At 36.5% G+C, this 21,558-nt stretch overlaps 2 protein-coding genes across 2 annotated transcripts; one reads left to right on the top strand and one right to left on the bottom strand.

Annotated features, from left to right (window-relative positions):
- Positions 1 to 2,156: 2,156 nt before the first annotated feature.
- Positions 2,157 to 6,488, top strand: LOC133528909 (adenosine deaminase 2-like). Its single transcript, XM_061866410.1, has one exon. The coding sequence runs from the start codon at positions 3,617 to 3,619 to the stop codon at positions 5,117 to 5,119; it is 1,503 nt and encodes a 500-aa protein (XP_061722394.1). The 5' UTR covers positions 2,157 to 3,616; the 3' UTR covers positions 5,120 to 6,488.
- An 8,065-nt stretch (positions 6,489 to 14,553) lies between these two features.
- On the bottom strand, positions 14,554 to 17,050 carry LOC133528991 (adenosine deaminase 2-like). The gene has a single exon (XM_061866543.1). It carries the CDS (start codon positions 16,552 to 16,554, stop codon positions 15,007 to 15,009), a length of 1,548 nt encoding a protein of 515 aa, XP_061722527.1. The 5' UTR covers positions 16,555 to 17,050; the 3' UTR covers positions 14,554 to 15,006.
- Positions 17,051 to 21,558: the final 4,508 nt, after the last annotated feature.

Below are 21,558 nucleotides of genomic sequence, written 5' to 3'. Positions count from 1 at the left end.
TTATAGGCAATTAGTATATTCATAAATATAGAATACTATAACGCATATAGTTCGCGTTATCCACGATGACGCGCGGATTTATCAAATCTAACCTTTAATAACATGACATTACGAGTGAAGGCACGCGTCTTCATGAATGACACGATCTATACAGCATGTATTAACTATAAATATGTACGTCTTGCAATTTCAACTAGAATGATGAGTAATACCTACTTATCCAGGCTTTATCAATAACCGCTACAGATCTAAGCATTTGATATGCTTAGCTTTATTTGACGTTCATAAGCGCATTGTAATATGCCTACTTGGAAAATAAACTGTCTTTATCTTTGCCACTTCAAAAGGTAAAAATCTTCTAATCCATCTTAATGCAGGTACAGGTATTTATACAGTAAACACACAGCACTTGACATTATTACACGAGACAGTAATCAGAAGATTAAAGTGCAGATGACACTGTACTCATCTCGAAATTCATATGACGCCCTGTGCAGCCATATTTTTTTTTTAACGAATACCTACGAGCGGGGCGGTACGAAGTGCCACTTGTCCTATACCCCAACCCTTTGCATAAAATCAGCATGGCGGAGTTCTTTGCATTTCTTTTTTTTTTAAGTTTCTTCAATGCTTTGAAAGTGAACCCTTTTGAGCTCACCGCGGTTGTAATTTACACCAAGACTAAGTGTTTTGAGGAACGTTTAGGTACTATGTAGGAGCACAAAAGCCCGGATTTAGTTTCTTTTTCATGTGATTTCTTAGTTGTATAGCTTTTTAATTTAAAGCATTCGCTCTAAAGGGACTTTTTCATTTATAAATAAATATTTCACAAGCTTTGTGTTTTCGCAACGGAATACAAATTTCTAAGACTGTTTACCTCTAGCTTTTAATAGTAGGTATTTTCTCCGTCTAGATATTGTTCCAGTTAAAAACAGAACAAAAGGCAAAGAAAGAGACCCATTAAATGTTTAGGTCATACTGAGCAACTTTTACTATGGGACCAACCCCGAAATCGCAAAAAAATTACTCTCCCATAAGAAATTGAAATTTCCTGAACCTTGAACCTGAATGTTGAAGCATCAGACCAGCAAAATGTATGAAAGAGACAATTTTTTTTCGTGATTTCAGGGTTGCTCATAGTAAAAGTTGCTCAGTATGGCCTAAACAATAATGGGTCTCTTTCTTTGTCTTTTGTTCTGTTGCATACTGTATTATACCTGCGTGATTCAAAATCTTGCTAATTACTAACCAGAAGACATCTGCAGATGGACAGCAAACTTCTTCAAAAAAGTTCCTTCTTGTATTTTTCGGCACCTGCAGTCAAATTGAGAAATTATTGCCTCTAAAATAGGTAAGTAAATTTGCGCACTAAGAAACCACGGCCAAAATGCAAATGACAGATATAATATTGTTAAAATTATGCAGTCGGTTGTTTTAAGTCGATCAGCAGATCGAAAAGATTAAGAGGTTTAGGCCACGGCCGCTTCTTTTTTTTATATATATGTTGATGTATATTAACTATAGCTATGTATGTTTGACGTTTTTAGATTATTTTAATTATGTACAAATTAGTAGCGAATAACAGATTCCATACAAATTTTGAAATGCTCCAGGTAACTTTTATAATTATTAAAAATTCTATAAAAATCAAACATACTTACCCCTTTGTTTTTTTTCGTTCATAGCTGCGGTTGATATACAGCAAAATGTGAAAAAATATTTTTAATAATGTTAATATCCGGAGAAGAAAATGAGGACTACGTTTGTATGAAAAGGCGGTTTTGGGGCCACCGTGGCCTACTGTCTATTCACTGAGGCGGATATGAGTAGCGTTACCAAAAATAAGCATTGGTTGTCTTCTACTCTCCGCTAAATTACAAGTTACAACGTCTGTTTTCGTAATGTTTTTGGTCTACCAAAAACTTAGACTCGCCATAACTTCTTCATTTTTATTAAAATTCCGTTCCCTTTCAGAAATTTAGGGTACTTAAAATAGTAAAAAATATTTTTAAATTTTAAAAGTAAAAAAAAAAAATGTTGTTAACTTTAACCTGTAGATGTCAATTTCTTGAGAATAACTTGTAGATACTCACATGTTTCGTTTCATGCATCTGTGAAAGGGCAGCATAATAATAAAAAAAAAAAACAAAACATCCTGTAGTCGTTATCGATAATAGTATACTGTAGATAAATTACTCTAGAGGTCACTGCGATGTGCGTCAGAGGTTACTTGACATGCTTAGTCTTCATATCAATAAATTTCAAGATAAAGAAGTATGTTACCCACTATTATTCAAGACAAGGCTCGGAAACCGGTTCAATTTCCAAACCATTATCATGTACTTGGTGCAAAACCTTTTAATTTCGGTTTCGCTCGAAAACCAGTTCTTGTCAAATTAACCGGTTTAGAGCAATAAAACCGGTTTCTGATTATGTCGGTACCTATGTTTACGTGGAAACCCACCAGGCCGGCCGGCCGTTACGTCGCCCGTCAAATAAACCGTTTTTTAGGTTACAATAAATTTCTTAAAACGTTCGCGTTCTTATAAAAGTTCGGAGGAAAACCAAAATTAGCCGGTTTTTACCGGTATTTCATAAACCGGTTTTTGAGCCTTGATTCAAGATTATTTTTTTGACTAGAGTACCTACCGAAAGTACCGAATAGGTACATCAAAAAATACCCATTGAACCTTATCATTATCACGGTATTACTGGTCACTTTACTGTGTTGTATAGACATGTCATGTATATCTATGATACTATCAAAAATTATACTAAATTAAATAAAGATAATATTATCGCTTTAGAGGTAAGATATTCACGTTTTTAACGATAACATCGTAAATCCCATCACCCGTCGTAAAAACATTACGGTGACAACAAAAATTGATAAATGCATTGCCATATAATTTATATTTTTTTACGACAGCATAACACCTGGTAACAGAAATAGATTACCCATTTAAGAGGTGTACAGCTTGGAAATTAGAAGCGAACAGAAGATTGCGACGGATAATATGGCCATCTAGTGGGTTCTCACCTTGTATCTCATTTACTCTTACAAGTAAAATTTTCTGGTTAGATACCTAACTTAACACTAGTTATTTAATACTAAAATTATATTGCTATGGTAACGATGTTACAAATGAAAATATATGCATATAAAAATTACACATGTTTTCGTGATTTGCTTTCAATTGAGCCAACTTTAAGTTTTTACGATTTTGGCTAGTGTTTGCCTATGCAAATATAATCTAGTTGCCAAGCGTTTTTTTATGCAATTTGCCCTCGATTAATACATCTAATAGTGAACTATTGAATATAAAAACAACAATGTTACGTTAGCCCATTCTTCAGAAAAAAGGGATTAAAAGGTCACAAATACAATTGGTATTTTATCAGTTGTTATCTCACAGTACCTATATTATATTGGCATAGTTATAAGTTAACAGTATTGATTAAAATCAACGCGCGATAGCAGTGCGAGCCGAGCCGACGAAGGCGCGTGAGCTACCTTCAAACTTCAAACACATATTTCGTATCGAACTGTGCGAAAGCAACCTTGATCTCGTTCTTATAAAGTTGAATGAACTGTTGTTAACGTTATTTACCTACCATGTGGCCACTTATCGGTTGTTTACTATTCATACCTGCAGTGATTTCAAATAAAGTTCAAACAGTGCAAGATGAAAGAAACTATCTTTTAAATAAAGAACTTAAAATGATGGTAGGAAGTGACATTGTTTTAAGTGATAGTGAACAAGTTGCTAATGAAACTATTATGTCCCTCAAACTACACGAATTGGATAACGGATTTAATAATCCTCAGCTGTTTCACTGTTCTAAACACTTTTTTGAATACAAGGATGCTGTCAAGAAAACGCCGTTATACAAAATCATACAGAAGATGCCGAAAGGAGCAGTTTTACATGTCCACGACACTGGGTTACTGGGGCCCGACTATGTTTTGAATTATACATACTGGGATGACTTACACATTTGTTACGATGGTGATACCGTGAAATTTCTGTTCTCACGTGACACACCCACTTCGCCATGTGGTAACCAATGGCAATTACTGAAAAACATCAGATATTCATCTGGCAATGTTGAAAAATTCGATGCTAATCTCAGAAAACACTTCACTATCGTTATTGACAAGCCTCTAGAAGTTTATACTGACATTAATAAAGTGTGGTCGAAATTCCAAAATTATTTCATCAGTACCAGTGGGTTGATGTACTATAAACCACTTTGGGAGAGATACTTCTATGATACTTTGAAAGCATTCAGAGAAGATAACGTCATGTATATTGAAATGCGAAGTGTTTTGCCAGAGTTGTACGATTTAGACGGTAACACTTATGATGCCGTCGCGACGGCGGAGATATACAAAAAAGTGCTAGACGAGTTTGTGCGTGACTATCCAGATTTTTTCGGGGTTAGATTAATATATGCACCTTTAAAAATGGGAAACTCAGATACAGTGAAAAAGTATATTCGAACAGCGAAAATCATTAAAAAGAAATTACCTGGTTTCTTCGCTGGTTTTGACCTGGTGGGCCAAGAAGATACAGCTCCATCTTTAATAAATTATTTGCCAGAGTTACTTGATGCTGCTGACGAATTGGATTACTTCCTCCATGCTGGTGAGACTAATTGGCAAGGTTTAAGCGATGAGAACATTTTTGACGCTCTAGTCTTGAATACGAAACGTATAGGACACGGTTACGCTATAGCTAAGCATCCACTTCTGAAAGAAGAAGTTAAGAAAAGAGGAATAGCACTGGAAGTCAACGTTGTGTCTAACCATGTTTTGAAATTGGTTGAAGATGTGAGGAATCATCCTTTAGCGACGTTCCTCGCTGAGGGTATGCCTGTAGTGCTGTCCAGCGACGACCCGGGAGTGTGGGAGGCGGACCCTATGTCTCATGACTTCTATTTGACGTTCTTGGGAGTGGCCAGTCGTCGTGCTGACTTGAGGCTTTTGAAGAAGCTCGCTTTAAATTCTTTGTATTATAGTACGTATCCTGATAAAGAAAAGATTGTATTCGAGTTTGAAAAGCGGTGGACGAAGTTTATTGGCAACGGCGAATTTCTTCAAGCCGTTGGTTCTTAATTCTAGAATACTCTAGGCATGGTAATGATATGACTGCGGCTGCTAAGGGTCACTATAATTTTATGGTGTGTAGTCAAAACGAAAGTTGGTATTATTTTTGTATGATGGTGTTACAAATATAAATAGTTTTTGTAGTATAATAATGATGTACAGACGAGTTCACTAACATCTTTACAAGCCAACGTCCTAAATATAAATGTATATATGTACATACCTCTAAGACACTATAAGGTCGCGTAAATATATTTATTGAATGTTAGCTTGGAACGGAATGAAATGATGTTTATGTACTCGACCATACATTGGAGTCAGAGAAATAACGGGAAATAGATAATTTTGAAAATCTTGAGATTCTTGAGCGTACCTATACTTACTATGCTTAAGCTCTTCATTTGTCTTACTTGGTCTGGCGTGAGTAAATAATTCATTTTAAAATGTGTTTTAAATGTATAACAAGGTTTGATCAAAGCTGTGTTTAAATTATTTACAATTAAGTATAGGTAAACTAATTATGTGAATACAAATGATTAAAAAAACTAACTAAACATGTATTTATTTACATACACCCAAGGCCAAAAGTATGGAAACAACGTTGTTTTCTTTAATATCTCATGTTTCTATCTTAGTTGTATATTTGTAACCTTAAACGTAAATTAGGCAACCCCAAAAGATTAAAAATACACGCAAAATATCAAAGCATTCTAAAATATTGTCAAAAAGAAAAGAAAGGATAATGTTAAAAAGTTATACCTTTTTAACTGCCTTACAAAATGTTGAACAGGCAACTATCATACCATATTATTATTTTAACCATTTTGATTTTAAATTGTCAATGAGTAGTACAATCCATTAAAAAATCCCAATTTTTAATGGTAATACAATATTGTTTCCATACTTTTGGCCTTGAGTGTAGGTAACTAATATTCATTTCAGCTGTGCAGAGAGAATTATAATTTGAATAGGTATAGCGAAAAAAATTATACGGGTATTTGTGTGTAATAAAAAGTTATTCAACCGTTCATTCCATAAAGGATTAATTGGTAATTAAAGTAATTATTACCTATCGCTATCAGTGTGCGCACGCGAGGGTATTAGGTATAAGTTTATTAGTGCATAACTCATTGATTAGCACTCCTGCGGCGGCGGCATGGTCACCATGCCCGTCACGTTCTAAACTTCTAACAAGTACGTAAGTGCGAAAGGGACGGCTGACACGACAGCCGATAAAAACGCAACCGTACTACCGCCGCTGGACAATATAGTAATTAGTTACACCATATTATGTGAATATGAACGCTGAAAAAATGTTGTAATTTATAAAACTACGACAATTCATACAAATATACTAATACACACATTTTACACTACACTGTATAATGTACTATCGACCCAATTCGAACAATGCGATACGTTCCCGATCTGTCCGTGACACTGGCAGATCGGTACCTATGCGTGACATGTTATAAGAATTGTTCAAATTGGGCCGTATACGTGTTACAATCTCAATAAGTACTCCAATCCGGTAATAAAATAACTAAATGGCCTCCTAAGTACCAACCGTACTAGAGCAAGATCCCAGAGCCGCCAGACCTTACTTATTTTCTCATGTCTGCATACTTGCTATATTAGCCCAACGGCCATTTATCCGGTAAATTTATCCCTTTACCTTTAGCACCTTGTACCGGACAAATGGCCGTCGGGCCGATATAGCAAGTATGCAGACATTAAAAGTACACACTAACATTATTTTATCTCATACATTTTATTCATGAGAAAATAAGTAAGGTCTGGCGGCTCTGGGATCTTGGACTATACCTGATTTAACAATTTCTTATGGCTTTGACACTGACAATCGTCTGGGCGATTGGTACGCATCTAACGCACAACTTTCGTTTCATTTCGCCTGCATCAAACAATGTCAGCGATCTTCAATCAAAGTCGTATCATAACAAAACCAAAACTATGTATAACAAATTGAATAATCAGAATCGGCCTTAAGCACACACAACATTCAATTAGTTAGCACTATATTTGTAATTATAATTAGAATTACATATCTGTAGGTACTTATGTGAGCAGATCGGTCTGCAATACTTTGTATCGATGCTCAAAATAACTGTTTATTGCTATATTACTATATACTGGAGATCTTGAGTGTTTGCTATTTTTTGTTCACTTATATGCTCCGCAAGCAAAGGCTTACGTTTAAGTACCTACTATTTATTCGTAATACGAGTATGTGACGAGGATGAGGACGAGATTTGCTTGTTATCCTTATACGAATAACCTGACAAGGCGTCCTTATGGCAAGCGACAAAGTGGGACGTTTTGGACGTCACTTACCTACATATAAAGAACCATGTTGTAGGTTTCGCAGTTTCACATTAAACGCGTTAGTCGCGCACTTATACCAACATTAGAAACCCCCAACTTGTGTGACCCCTATATGTAAAGACATCTGAATACACAAAAATATCCTTTTTTTCGACGTGTTTTTTTAAAGTCCATTAATTTCTAAGGTGTATATCTAATAAGGAAAGGTACCCAACTGTCCGGTTCCGATTTGATTTAGGTATATATGTTATATATTAGTCTAAAATAACGGACACGTATTTTTTTAGCTGCCCAAACTCAGCCTATTGGGAGAAATTGTCCTCTAAAGTATTAAAAAATTACTAAATCTTCTAACTCCTATAGAAAGTGATACTCAAGCAACTTGCAAGTTAATGGCTGGTTTGAGTATATGTTTTAGAGCACCCGTCTTTAGCGAAAAAATATTATAAAACTTCGAAACTCGATTTTTTTTTTCAAAAAAATGATTTTCAGCCGATATAACAAAACACGTGTTCATTATTTTTTCCTGCTCTCAAACATATACTCAAACCAGCCATTAACTAGCAAGTTGCGTGACCATTACTTTATTTAGGAGTTAGAAGATTTATTAACTTTTTAGTACTTTGGAGGACAATTTCTCTCAATAGGTTAGGTTTGGGCAGTTAAAAAAAATACATGTCTGTTATTTTAGATTACTTTATAACATATGAATATAAATCAAATCGGAACCGGACAGTTACCTAAGGTACCCTTTCCTTGTAAGCTTAAGTTAAGTAACTTTCTCAAAGAAACCGGTATTCTATTTACTCTATTTTGGAGATGATCAGTGATTTATTTTTATCTGCGTGTACACTTACCCTAAGCCCCGTTTACATATTGACGTAGTTTTAAATTTTTTGGTGCCCGCTATTAATAGCTTAATTTTTACGAAAAAAAAATAACTATGCCATTATCAGTTTTCTTAAATGAGACAGCTGCAGGGAATAGGTGAAATGCAAAGCAGTTTGTATGCAAAGGTACTAAGTTAATTGGATTGCTGATGACTATACCTATCTACTTAAAGTTAATGGAGTTTAATAAAAACACCGTTGAATATAATGTTACTCTGTGTATGCCACCATGTACCAGATGAGATTATAAGTCACTAACTGTCACGTTTTCAAATGTTAGAAGTAGGTAGCATAGTTCGTACAGACTTTATTCTGTACAGACATAACCTCGTAGAATTAATCGTTATTCGTATTGTCTGTCTGTCCCATTGTTTCCACCAGTAATTGGCAATCGAGCATGTTCGCGCCCAAGTGGGCAGCATGGTTCAGGACGTTCGATGTATTGTTTTACGCTGTTACAATGCCGGGAGAGGCATTCGAATTCAACAAGCTCGGTTTGATTTTATATTGATAAATTTTAAAACTAGTTTGTTTTTATGTATCGTCGATGGCAAACAAGCATACGACTTGCTTGATAGGAAGAAGACGCCTGCAACTCCAGAGAAGTGACATGCGTGTTGCCGACTCTAACACTCCGCACCCTCGGTGAGCTCTGGCAAGCTTACTCACCGGCAGGAACACAACACTATGCGTAGGGTCTAATGTTATTTGGCTGCGGTTTTCTGTAAGGTACTTCCCTAGTTAGGCTCTGCTCTAGATCTGGAATGACATCTGCTGTACTGTGCCCTTCCACGCAATGCGAGATGACATTCACAATGCCCATACCTCTCTTTTGGACGTAGTTTAAGGACGTACCCGGGTCACTTTGGACGTAGACGTACATCTTATGCTATTTATTATGTTTAAAAGTTAAATATATTGATTAGGTATACAGGGTACCTATTTTTCTATTTTACGTATTTATATATGCAGGCTATTGCCAAGATTTTTTAAATATATATAAAAATTACTATTCCTAAACGTAAATATTTTATTTAACCTAAACATGTTCCCCTTAAAAATCAAAATACCCACTCCCGTCGACAGCTCTAAAACCGAAACATAATCTTTAATGAACTAATTAGTGCACTCAGATCATTATGTCGTCACGGCGCACAATAAATAACTTAATTTCTCCGCTGAAAATCAAAGATGAAGGTGCCGTTCGAAAACCTATGGAGTTGCGACGTTTCGGTCCGACACGTTACCGACACGGCTCATGGGTAAGTCACGCGTCGCGATGCGTTTCGGAGCGGCGCCTGGGCTAAGAGTGAACTATTAGTTGATTAGTGACGCTTCGGGAATAGGTGTCGACATTAGTGTGGGTTTTACTGGAGCATTGAAGCTTCAGAAGAGATAATATAAGTGTTTGGCAAAAATTTAATATTTGGGACAAATTTTCATCGCTGACTGTATTTTTCTTTCCACATGCCACTAATACTCATCGAGACAATTCTAAAAACCCCAAACACAATTAGTCTGCGTTGTTTTATTACCTCCTGTCTCCATCATCAGATTAGCTCTACCTATATGTCATCATAATACTGCATTTTCATCTGATTTCCGATGGGGATATCGGGTAGTGGGTCAAATTTAGCTTCCAAGATTTCACCCACATTAACTATAGTTCATTTATTTAGCATTAGAAAAAAGTAAATAATTATTTCATGTCTTTTTTTATTGAAAAACGCCGTTTTAATATCAGCAACTATTACTTATGAAATCAAAAGAATGCAAATCATCGCATATGATATGATTATAATTGTTACATATTGCCGTGACTTATTGTCAAAAAGCGCTTTTCAATAAAAAGCCACATTAAAATCGCATACCATCTTTCCAATGCTAAATAAACGAACTATAAATAACATACAAATATACCTTCTAACAAGGCAAGTTCAATAAAAACTTGTAATACAATCACTGCTACTTATAGGACATCCTAAAACAAATTGATTAAGCCCCACAGTGAGCTCAAGAAGAGTTGTGTTGTAGGTTACAAACACTTATTAAAAACATAGAAAATATCCATGACTCGAAAACAAATATATGGGCTCATCACACAAATAAATGCCCTTTACAGGATAGTGACCAACTAGAGCAAAGCGGTCGTCAAATCATTTCATAATTTTCATCTGGAATTGTTCCGAAATATCACGTCTTTTCCTGTATCCGGTAGTACGTAGTACCCAGTTGAATACCCCGATTAAACGGTCTAAAAGTCTATCTAATCTGTCATCCGGGTAATACCGTGTGCGGAGGGAACATGTGTGTGGTCGATGTGTCATCCGAAATCCTTGGGGAAGGCCGTTCTCCAGCAGTGAGTAGGTTTTCTGTGAGAAATAAATGTGATGTATAATATAACATAAATAAATTGTATATACTGATGTGAATCACAATGAAAAATCAATTGTATATACATACAATTTATAGATAATTTTTGTGGTACGTGCCACAATAGAAAGGAAAAAATATTAACACAACATAAATAGTTAAATAAATATCATAGGGCAATTCAAAAAGTAAGGACAAAAATAATTTTAAAAATAAGGGCAAAATATACTTTGTTAGCTATACAATTCCATCTACTAAAATGGCAATTAGAATGACCAATCTTATTACCCGATCGACCAGATAGATTCGTTTATTCGTTTATTGCAGAGTTAGTAGATATACTTGGCCTTTTTTTTTTAATACCACGTCGGTGGCGAACAAGCATACGGCCCGCCTGATGGTAAGTAGTCACCGTAGCCTATGGACACCTGCACACCAGAAAAATTGCATGCGCGTTGACCCTTTAAATATTAAATATTTGTATAGGACATTATTACACAAATTTACTAAGTCCCACAGTAAGTAAGCTCATTAAGGATTGTGTTGTGGGTACTTAGACAACGATATATATGATACATAATAAATATTTATAAATACTTAAATACATAGAGGACAACACCCATGACTCAGGAACAAATATATGTGTTCATCACACAAATAAATGCCCTTGCCAGGGTTTGAACCCGCGACCATCGGCTTCATTAGCAGGGTCACTACCCACTATAGTAGACGCAAACCAAACTGACGACCGAGGTCATATCACTATCTCTCTCATCCTACCTACGATCACGCGAGTGTGAATGAGAAGTTTTACGATCCCGGTCGTCAATTTGGTTTGCGTCTACTATAGGCCAGACCGGTCGTCTTTAAAAACCTGTACACTCTTTTTTTAAAGAACCCCAAACTGTAGCCCCTCGGGAAAACCTCGGCAGGAAGCTCATTCCACAGCCGAAGCGTCCGCGGGAGGAAATTCCTCTTAAACCTTTGCATTGTGCTGGGTAAATTCGGAGCTATTTTGACTACCTATATGGTGATCTGGACGTCTTTGAACATGTCTTGCAATCCGAAATGTTTATACGGCTCAAATCTTGCAAGTTAAATTTGACCCAGTTCCCGGTTTCCGATGAAGCTGAAAATTTGTATACATAGTACATACATAATTAATATAATTATGTAAGTCGGGTGACAATGACAATGCAATATTACTTATGGTATCAACAAGCTAATGAGATGATGGAGACTTTGGCCTATGAGAAAACAACAAACCTAATGTGTTTGGGTTTGTTAGATTTGTCTCGATGAGTGAGTACTAGGTGCCTGTTGAAATAAAAGTACAGTCAACGATGAGGGTTTGTATCAAAAATTTCATTGTTGACAAAAAACATTTTTACTTACTACTAATAAATCCGTAGCTTGGTCCGATTTTAATATCTAGTCCCCCGTACAAATATACATAGAGTTAGACCGAGCTATGTTGGCAGCGATTTTGATAGCCCAGACTGTGCAAGTATTATTTTAAACGTAGTACTTCTATGAAATTATGACGTTTAAATAACACTTGTACAGTCTGGGCTATTAAAATTACTGCCAACTTAGGCGCGTGTCGCACTGCATCCGATTCGCACGTCGCTCCGAAGTTTGAGCGAGACAACGCTATGCGCGTATTATAGCGACATCCCGCTCGCACGTCGGAGTAGTGTGCCATGTGCCTTGGCTTTGTCTAATTCTATCTTTAAATTGCTTTAGGCGGCTCTTCAGACAAACTTTTTTTTGTGACAAATACAGCGTGAATGTTCACAGTCGCGCATCATTTACTCAGGTTCTTATCAAAGCGCCATATCTCCTCCGCTACTCCCGTCTAAATTTCGACCTTATAATTGTTTGTAGAAGGTTGTGGTTTGAAGATCTAGTGTAAGAGGAATAAGACTTTTTAAAAGGTTACTCACCATTTCTTCCAGGCGGAGCTGTTAATTGATGGTGCTAATGTGCCATACATAATGTTACACACAGGATAGAATCGTTCAACTTTTTAAGGCACATTTAGACGGTGCGAGAACTCACATGCGAGTTTCATTCAGGGACTGTATGGTGGACTGCGTGGACGGTTTAAACCATTGAGGTAACCGAATAAAATCATTTCGCTACCGACAAATAACGGTACCGTTATTTTTTCGGGTACCTTAACCGCTTTCATATAGGTACCCTATCAGCTTAGGCGTCGTTGCCAAGCCGTCCGCGCTTTGCGCCAACTTGGTGTGTACAACTATAGGTCCTAGGTATGTCCTTTTTCGGTGACTTAACTGAAAGTATTTTCATACCACATCTAAATCTGTTCAGCGTTTTAAGCACGAGAAGGTGACATACGGAAAGACAGACTGTTTGCCTCGGGTCTCTATTGTTTCCAATAAAACTTTAAGTCATAATGTATTGTTGGTCCGCATTTTCGTTAGTCATAATTTGGTTTTTCTCAGAAACGCGTAATTTTTCAGGATTGCCATAAAACAAACCAAACCTGACCTATCTATAGGATAACCTTACGAAAATCCTGAAAAGTTAACGTTTTCAGAATTATGACTAATGATAATCTGACAATCATTTAATTATGACTTTCAATAATTATGTCAAACAAAGTGATCCGGTTTGCCACTGTTGTGCGACTTATGTGTCCGCCAATTAAGCCATTTACACATCAACGTCGCGCCGGCCGGCTGCCTTAACGACACGTCATCCAATTTCATACTTTGATCGGCGTGAAAAGGTCAAAGGCTATATTTACACTAAGATATCGCAGTGATAGCGTGAATAAGATATATGTGATGTTGTTACTATTTATGTATTTCTCATTTGCATATAAAATTTGATACTTACAGTTTTAATAGATAGGCGCCCGGTTTTCTATCCAACAGCCATACTTTTGTGACAACAACATGAAAGTCGCTAGGAAGCTCTACTATTGTCACTGTGACAAGGTACTAAATGGGTCACAAATTAAATCTTTTGACTGTACAGTTCGTGTTCTTCTGTCACTCTCATTGAGGGTAAGATTGAGCGACATGGTTATGCATGCCCGGAAGCGCGGATGTTTTTGAATTTAAATTTTCTGTACGTTTAAATAAATAAAAAAGTAATCGATAAGTTTCCTCAAGCATGATATTGCCGATTTTTAGAAGCAATTTTCATATTATTAGCTTTTGTGCAAAGTTTATAACAAATTTTCAAAGTACATTTTATACCTATGTTCGGTTTTTTTTTTATAACGAGCGAAAATAGAAAACTCAGGTTTCGAATCGATGAAGTCCCTCGAGAAAGGGCAGGGCAGCAAAACGGCTGCCATTATATTTAATTAGCAAACTTGTGGTTGCAAAATAAATTTATAACAGCCGTATTGTGAATATTGTGATCCAAAAAAGCGGTACGGGTTTTAATAACACCATTTTCTCCACCTTAATGTACCCCTTACATACAACAAGAATTTCTACGTGTGGGCTTCGTAGAAATTCTTCCTACCGCCTACTCCTAACATCCGGGATGGTAGGTACCTATTGTATCTAAGGGAAAGATATACGATTAATATTGCGCAGGTACATAATTTCCGTACACGGCGGGAAGAAGTTGATAACTTGACTTATAAAATTGGAGAAATTTTAACTCAAAATAGAATTGCATGAGGTTCAAGTTTCTTCGCGTCGTGTACGGATTTAATTCATGTAGTTCAGCAAATTAATTTAGTCACTAGCAAAACTTGCAAAAATTCAAAATTGTCTATAGCTTAACAAGCCTTCGCACGTACATTTTTCAAATTTGCCGACATTTTCTATAGAGAGAATAAACAATAACTGATTTTGTTCATAGTTTTTATAAAATACTTCGTTTGCCTACCTGTCATATTATATGTAAATACGTAATGTGCTTACATATAATATGGCAATGATTGATTATAAGATGGCTATAAAGTTTATTTATGAAATCTTATACATTTATAAACTATTTCTATAAACATGAGCATACCTATGTACATAACACTTAATTATTAATACATGGAAGTAGAGAAGGTCCATCAACTACCTATGTAAATCCTTACATAGCACTTGTGCCCATCCGTGTGAAGATTTGGAGCTTTGTAATTTGTAATATGAGTAAGCACATACAAGATATTCCTAAATACTGGGATATCCCCTAATCTATGTATATCTATAATACCGCAAATAAATACAATGAGTGCATCTTCCTATAAAATACATATATTATTCAGTCCATAAATTTCACCTTTTCTTCTTATGAGGGTAGTAATCACAATTTTAGTAGAGCATCACTATCAACTATAACACCATCAATGAACTCGTTCCATTTCTTCTCAAATGATTGGAATAACTTCGTTTTTCCCTTGTCATCTAAAGCACTGTACCTTATAGAGTTGATCGCCAGTTGCTTCAGCATCCTTAAGTCGGCGTGTTTACTGGCGATGGCCACAAAACCTACGTAGAAGTCGTCTGACAGAGGCTTCGCGCCCCACACGCCGGGGTCGTCGCTCGACAGCACCACGGGGAGCCCCAGCGCCAGGTACGTCGCCAGGGGATGGTTTCGCAGGTCCTGGACTAAGGACAACACCGAGTTTGATATCACATTCACTTCTATAGCTATGTCTTTACGGTGGATGGCTTTAATAAGAGCTGGGTGCTTCATCAGCGCATACCCGTGTCCTATCCTTTTAGACCCCAGCAATATAGCATCAAAAAGATTCTCGTCCGTTGGAGTCCCGTACCAGTTGGTCTCACCACCGTGGAAGTAATAATTTATCTCATCCTTGGCTTCTAATAGAGCTGGCAAGAAATTTCTTAAAGGTTTTCCCAAGTCTTCTTGGCCAACGAGATCGAAACCAGCGAATATGTTTGGCATGATCTTCTTTAACTGACGAGCCAAGTTTATAGATTCACGCACTTGTTCCATACTTGCTGAACGGGCTCTGGTAACGATAATCTTTATTCCGATAAAATCTGGATTTTCCTTGATGAATTTGTCCGTAACTTCCTTATAAAGAGTAGCTAAATATATTTTATCATGCTGAGTGCCATCTAGCTCGTACAAGCTTGATAAACCGCTACGCACTTCAATATACATAACATTGTCATTGTAAAAGTCCTGTAAAGCTTGGTAAAACATTTTTTCTCTGACAGGTCTATAGTTTATCAAAGATTTAATCGTGTAATAAACTTTGTTGAACTGTTTCCACGCTTCATTCACATTTGTATTAAATCCCATATGGTCTTCGGTGCCTAAAGTGAAGTGTTCCTTTAATTTTGCGTCAAATTGGGCTACGTCATCGGATACGTGTCTGAGTGTGCTCAGGAGATTCCATTTAACCGGGCAAGGTCGCAGCGGCTCAGCGTCGGAGAAGTGTAATTTTAAATCGTCCTCTGTGAGACAAGCGTATAAGTGGTCCTCATACGTCAGCTTCACCAAGTAATCCGCGTCGAGCATCAAGGAGCTGTGCACGTGCAACGCCGCCCCTTTCGGCATCCGTCGCATCAATTGATACACTTTAGAGTGCTTCATATCGTCTTTATACGTAAAATATGGCCTAGAAAAGTTAAAAAACTGCGGGTTATCAAAAGAGTTGTCCAGTTCTCTCTCTTTCAAGCGCATGAGGATATCGTTGACGGCTTTTTCTTTTTCTGTGAGATGCAGTTTGCCTCCGACAGATTCGTGGAGTTCCAGTTCTATTAAATCTGCTCTGTTGTGCGTGTAATCATTAATTGGTTTGTTGTCATCGATGGCTCTCGCGCGGGACGGATCAGCGGAGAGCAAACACAAAACATTCGCGATTACAATAAGCCGCATGTTGTTGTTTTTTTCGCGGGACACCGGGATTGAGACTCCGTCTTGACTCGACGCCTCGAGTGTGATTACTGTGGTCAGAGTGTTGACGTCCGTTCGTTTATATAGGTACCTTGCCTAGTAAGTTTTATTTTTCGCGGCAAATAGCTTTTACACAGAAGTGAATAAAAAATTCAAGGCAATGGTGGAGTTACGCAAATAAACTCGAGACTGAGGGATCATTATTAACGTACGCTGCGTTTATCAATGTTACCTCTGTAGTTTTTTCTCGCTGTTGGTAAATTATGGGGTCGGTCATTGAACGTGTAGGTTTGAGTTTTATTGATTGATATGATAGACGTTTAGCGATATATTTAGGTGGATGGGTCAATGACCAGACAATGTGTTAAAAAACCGTTACATATGTAAGACGTAAGATCTATCTTAGGTTAGGATGAGAAATGGTTAGTTGATACTATATAGGTCATGATTTTAATGCCATTAACATTGGAAAATATTGTGTAAGAAGGTTTGTACACATAATATTTATGCTTAATATGTAGGTACGTTATTTTATCTCAAACGTTCACGCTACCCCAGAGTCATATTTTTTATACAATCAAGTTGGCTATATATATATTTCGGCACAATTATAATTCGACTTTTGAATAAGTAATTCAAGCTTGGAAGTAGTTCGAGAGAGATTGAATTAAAAAATCCATATCCTTAAAAAAATACGGCACAACACTTTCAACCGTCCCTAATTTAATAAGAAGGTGTTCTTCCGAGTTTACCATAAGCCATAAGTCTAGTTTTTTAAGTAATATACTCGTAATACGAGTATTCTATTCTCAATAGAGTTGATAACATATTTCATCATTTACTGTTTCTCCGTATTGGCTTATCTACGGTACAATAGGAAAACTAGGCCAAATTAATGTTAAACATCAACAAATGACGCATCATCGTATCCCGTCATTCCTATAGTTACAATTAATTTTAACCGGATGCGTAGACCAGGTTATGTCGCCGGTGATACGAGTATGTATCTGTGAAGCTATCGGGATTGTTAGATACTAAGTAGTTGCTTGCCAAACTAGTATCTTATTACCGAATTTCTCAACACTGATGACCTTAAATTTTTGAGAAACCTTTTTACCAGCAGGTACGGAAACACACTGAGGTTCGGGCAGCGTTTTAAAGTCTAGTTTGTAGTACGTTTTGTCGTCCCAAATAATACATTGCTTTTTCTTAGACAGTACATGATCATGCAGTATCATGTCCATCTTCTGATACCCCTTGCTTTTCGGATCGTTTAAGTTATTTTTGTGTTTTTTGTAGGTCTTTAGGTTACATATTTTGCCAGCATCTTGGTCAGAAAGTATTGGATTTTGTAAAAACATTCATACTACAATCTTTTGCAACGCAGGGTCTTATGGTCCCTGTATTCATCCAGAATTGGTCAGATATTTCACAGTTTTGACTGGTCACTTTGGTGTTAGCGAACTTATATATTAGTAATTAGTTTATGTAGGTATGGCTGCTGGACTGACTGAACTTACACTTTCAGCGAGTTTTTCTCAAGTTTGCACAAGTTGTCAAATTTTTTTTGTGGCTCTAAATTATTCCGTCCCGTTTTGATAATTTTAAAGAAATGTAATATTATTTCAGGTATCAAATAATACCCATATAAAGAAGATTTATAATAATATAAGTACTTAACTAAAAGCTTTTATACATTATAGTTGCATTTACGTATTATAGGATCCTAAAGTTGTCTACTCTAGTTCGTATCTTCTACGTATGTATGTAGTTATGTGTCAAACCATAAACTGTGACGTCAACAATTTTCAAAGAGCGTTTTGGGCGCGAAAGCATCTGTCAAAATATATTTTGTTAATTTAACATATTTAAAGCCATTTTAGTATAAAAGCTGAATTTTAAGGCAACTTTTAGTTAATATAGAAAGTAATACAAGCGTTTCAAAAAATTGGAATACGATTCTCTTTTAGGCCCCAATTCATTATAGATACGACGAGATAAGCGTTATGTGTGGTATATAATTATAGCTCACAAATCCACCACATTATGTCATTTTTTATTTTTTCGGTAGCATTTGTTTTAACGGAAATAAAGAGGTTGCAAATCGAGTAACAGAACTTCAGAACAGATATCATTTGATATTTACCAGTCGCTTTTCGGTGAAGGAAAACATCGTGAGGAAACTGGACTAATCCCAACAAGGCTTAGTTTTACCCTCTGGGTTGGAAGGTCAGATGGCAGTGGCTTTCGTAAAAACTAGTGCCTACGCCAAATCTTGGGATTAGTTGTCAAAGCGGACCCCAAGCTCCATTGAGCCGTGGCAATATGCTGGGACAACGCTAGGAAGAAAGAAAGAAATCGAGTAACAGAACTTAGTAACCAACTAAGTATAATAGTTATGATGTAAATGTCCATATCATGTTGGAGTCATATATGTATTAGCCAACTAATTATTCAAGATCAATACACTTAGCTCCCTTAGGTATTCGCCTAAGTACAATCTCGGGCAAAATTGAGTTTTATAAAAGTGAACTAGTTTCTAGGTCATATTTTCTATGAATTGGTCATTTTTGTAGACTCCAATTACAGTTACACTTTTCCTGGTTTTTCGCGGACCAGAATATCGATGATTTTTGTAACTTGATTAGACGTTGCTATCATTTTCAATCCAAAAACACATAAAATCACAATTCAGAACATGCGGCAGCGTTGTTTTCTATCAAGGACCTCAAGCACCAGAGCGGCTACCGGGAAAATCGAAATTCGTCTATTTCGGGCATTTTTCTCTGTCACTCTAATTACGTCTTAGTGAGAGTAAAAGAGAAAGATCCCCGCAATTTGCGAATTTAGGTTTTCGCGGTAGGCCCCCAGGTCCTGTCAAGTTTCAGCAGTGTTGCCAGGTGAGTGGAAGAGAATTATCGTACTTGAGTGTCAATATTATTGTACCGTTGAAAAAAATATCATACGCCAATCAAAAAGGCAGCCCCTAAAAATGTCTAGCAAAATAAGCTTAAATTTCCAATTAATAATAAAAAAAAGACAATTTTCGTCTAAATTGCGCAAAAAATCTGTTTATGTTTGTGTATTTTTGGGATAGACTCAAACGGTATACAGGAAATTGTGACATTTTAAACTTTAAACTTACACCAAGGAGCCGAACACCCAAAAGATACTAATTTTAGCCTATTTCTGAGAGAAAGTGTTATATTTTGCTTCAAATTACTAGAGTTTTAAGGTGGCATCATCCAAGGGCTGAAAGTATAGTACTTTAGTGTACGATAATGCTCTTTGGAACATTACGTCATACCGGGGCCCAAATTATCGTACATGTACGACAATTATCGTACGCCTGGTCACACTGAGTGTCAGTGTCGACAAAGTCAGCTATAAACGCGTCAAACATCGCAACGTCGCGCCGATGGCCGGCCGAGGCATGGAGTGGCAACGCCGCAATGTATTTGTACACGACATTTGTCACACACACACGAGTAAAATTTATAAAAATATAACGTTGATTATTGCATGATTTCTGTATGAAACAAAGTTTTTCTATTAATTTAGCGCAAATGAATATTCGAAAGTAGATAGATGCGCAACTATTTATGTAATAATATTGTGTAATTAATTAATAAATAGCGATTGTTTTTTGTATGAAAATCGAACCACCTTAACTATTACGCGCATGGGTGCGAGCGTGACTTGCAAATCCAAATTTAGTTTTGAAAGTTCGGCTGCACGGAGCACAGTAGAGCTGTCCAGATGAGTTGTATGTATAGTTGTAGGAGGGCTTGGGCCGAGTTTTTCGGAGCTGACGTTTGGCGTCAAGATCTTCAAGCCGGGTGCGTTCAAAGTTGTCAAGACTACGACAACGATGAGGACTACGATTGTATGAAAAAGCGATCGCGCGGGTCCTCCACTTCGTCTTAATAAGATTGTTAAATAAAGGCTTATTGAATTGAATAGAATGGTGACATTAAGACCAATCTTTGCAATTGTTTTGTATTGAACCTCTTAAGAGGCAAGGGAAGTATACTCGTCCATACAAAAAGAGAAATAGTTTTTCCACTTCTACTTAAATATTTTTCATTCTCCATGACTTTTAGTATGTTATTGACATAATGAAAAACTTGGTTTATAGGTTTTCCTTTTTTCAAAACTTGCAATACAATTTTTTCTAGCGAAACCTATAAACCTAGAATATATTATGCTGAAGCGTTCGACATCACAATCAAAGTGATTTGTCAAGATTTAGTTAGTGGTAACCGTTTTCTCTCGAAATGGGAATTTCATAGAAAAAGTACCGTTATTTCTTTAGGATCGCAAAAATATCTTTCTCTCTTGCTTGCTAATAAAAAATATATATTTAGACGTGGAAAAACGTTTTCTCTTTTTGTATGGACGATTACGTATGGTATCTTCCCTCTTAAGATGAAAGTGAACGACCGCCCCAAGACCACCTTTCCATACAGACGTAGTCCCCAATTTTCTCTCTGGACATTAACACAGTACTTATTGAAATGTTTTGACACAATTGGATGTATATTGACCATAGCTATACTCCTTCGTTTGATTCGGATTTTCCCTTTAGGAACAAAAAGTTGAATTCTCATTTCAATTATTATAATTTGTAAGGGTTAGGGGCATTTAAAAATTAGCATGAACTTTGTTTTTCGATCCTAACTTTTATAATAATCAAAAAATCAAGGGAAGCGAAGAAAATAAGCGAAGGGGCATAACTCTGGTTAACATACGTCGAATGGCATAAAAGTATGTTCTATAATATCAATATCCAGAGAGGAAAATGGGGACTACGTTTGTATGGAGAAGCGGTCGCCTTTCCTCTTTAATATCGACACGGACAAAGTGCCAAAAATATACACACGGCCTTAATGCCCGTACATTAATGTGGTATGTACATTTTATTGGCATTTTTTCCATGTCGATATTTATGTACAGTCACGTCTGAAAAAAAAAATCGATACGAAA

Source organism: Cydia pomonella, chromosome 20 (genome assembly GCF_033807575.1).
Source record: "Cydia pomonella isolate Wapato2018A chromosome 20, ilCydPomo1, whole genome shotgun sequence".
Classification (NCBI taxonomy): domain Eukaryota; kingdom Metazoa; phylum Arthropoda; class Insecta; order Lepidoptera; family Tortricidae; genus Cydia; species Cydia pomonella.
The sequence above is the reverse complement of the archived record's forward strand: the minus strand, read 5'-3'. Positions and strand labels throughout refer to the sequence as shown.

Bases quoted from the DNA above. Each gene is read 5' to 3' on its own strand.
- LOC133528991 (XM_061866543.1), bottom strand. From the start codon at position 16,554: ATGCGGCTTATTGTAATCGCGAATGTTTTGTGTTTGCTCTCCGCTGAT.
- LOC133528909 (XM_061866410.1), top strand. From the start codon at position 3,617: ATGTGGCCACTTATCGGTTGTTTACTATTCATACCTGCAGTGATTTCA.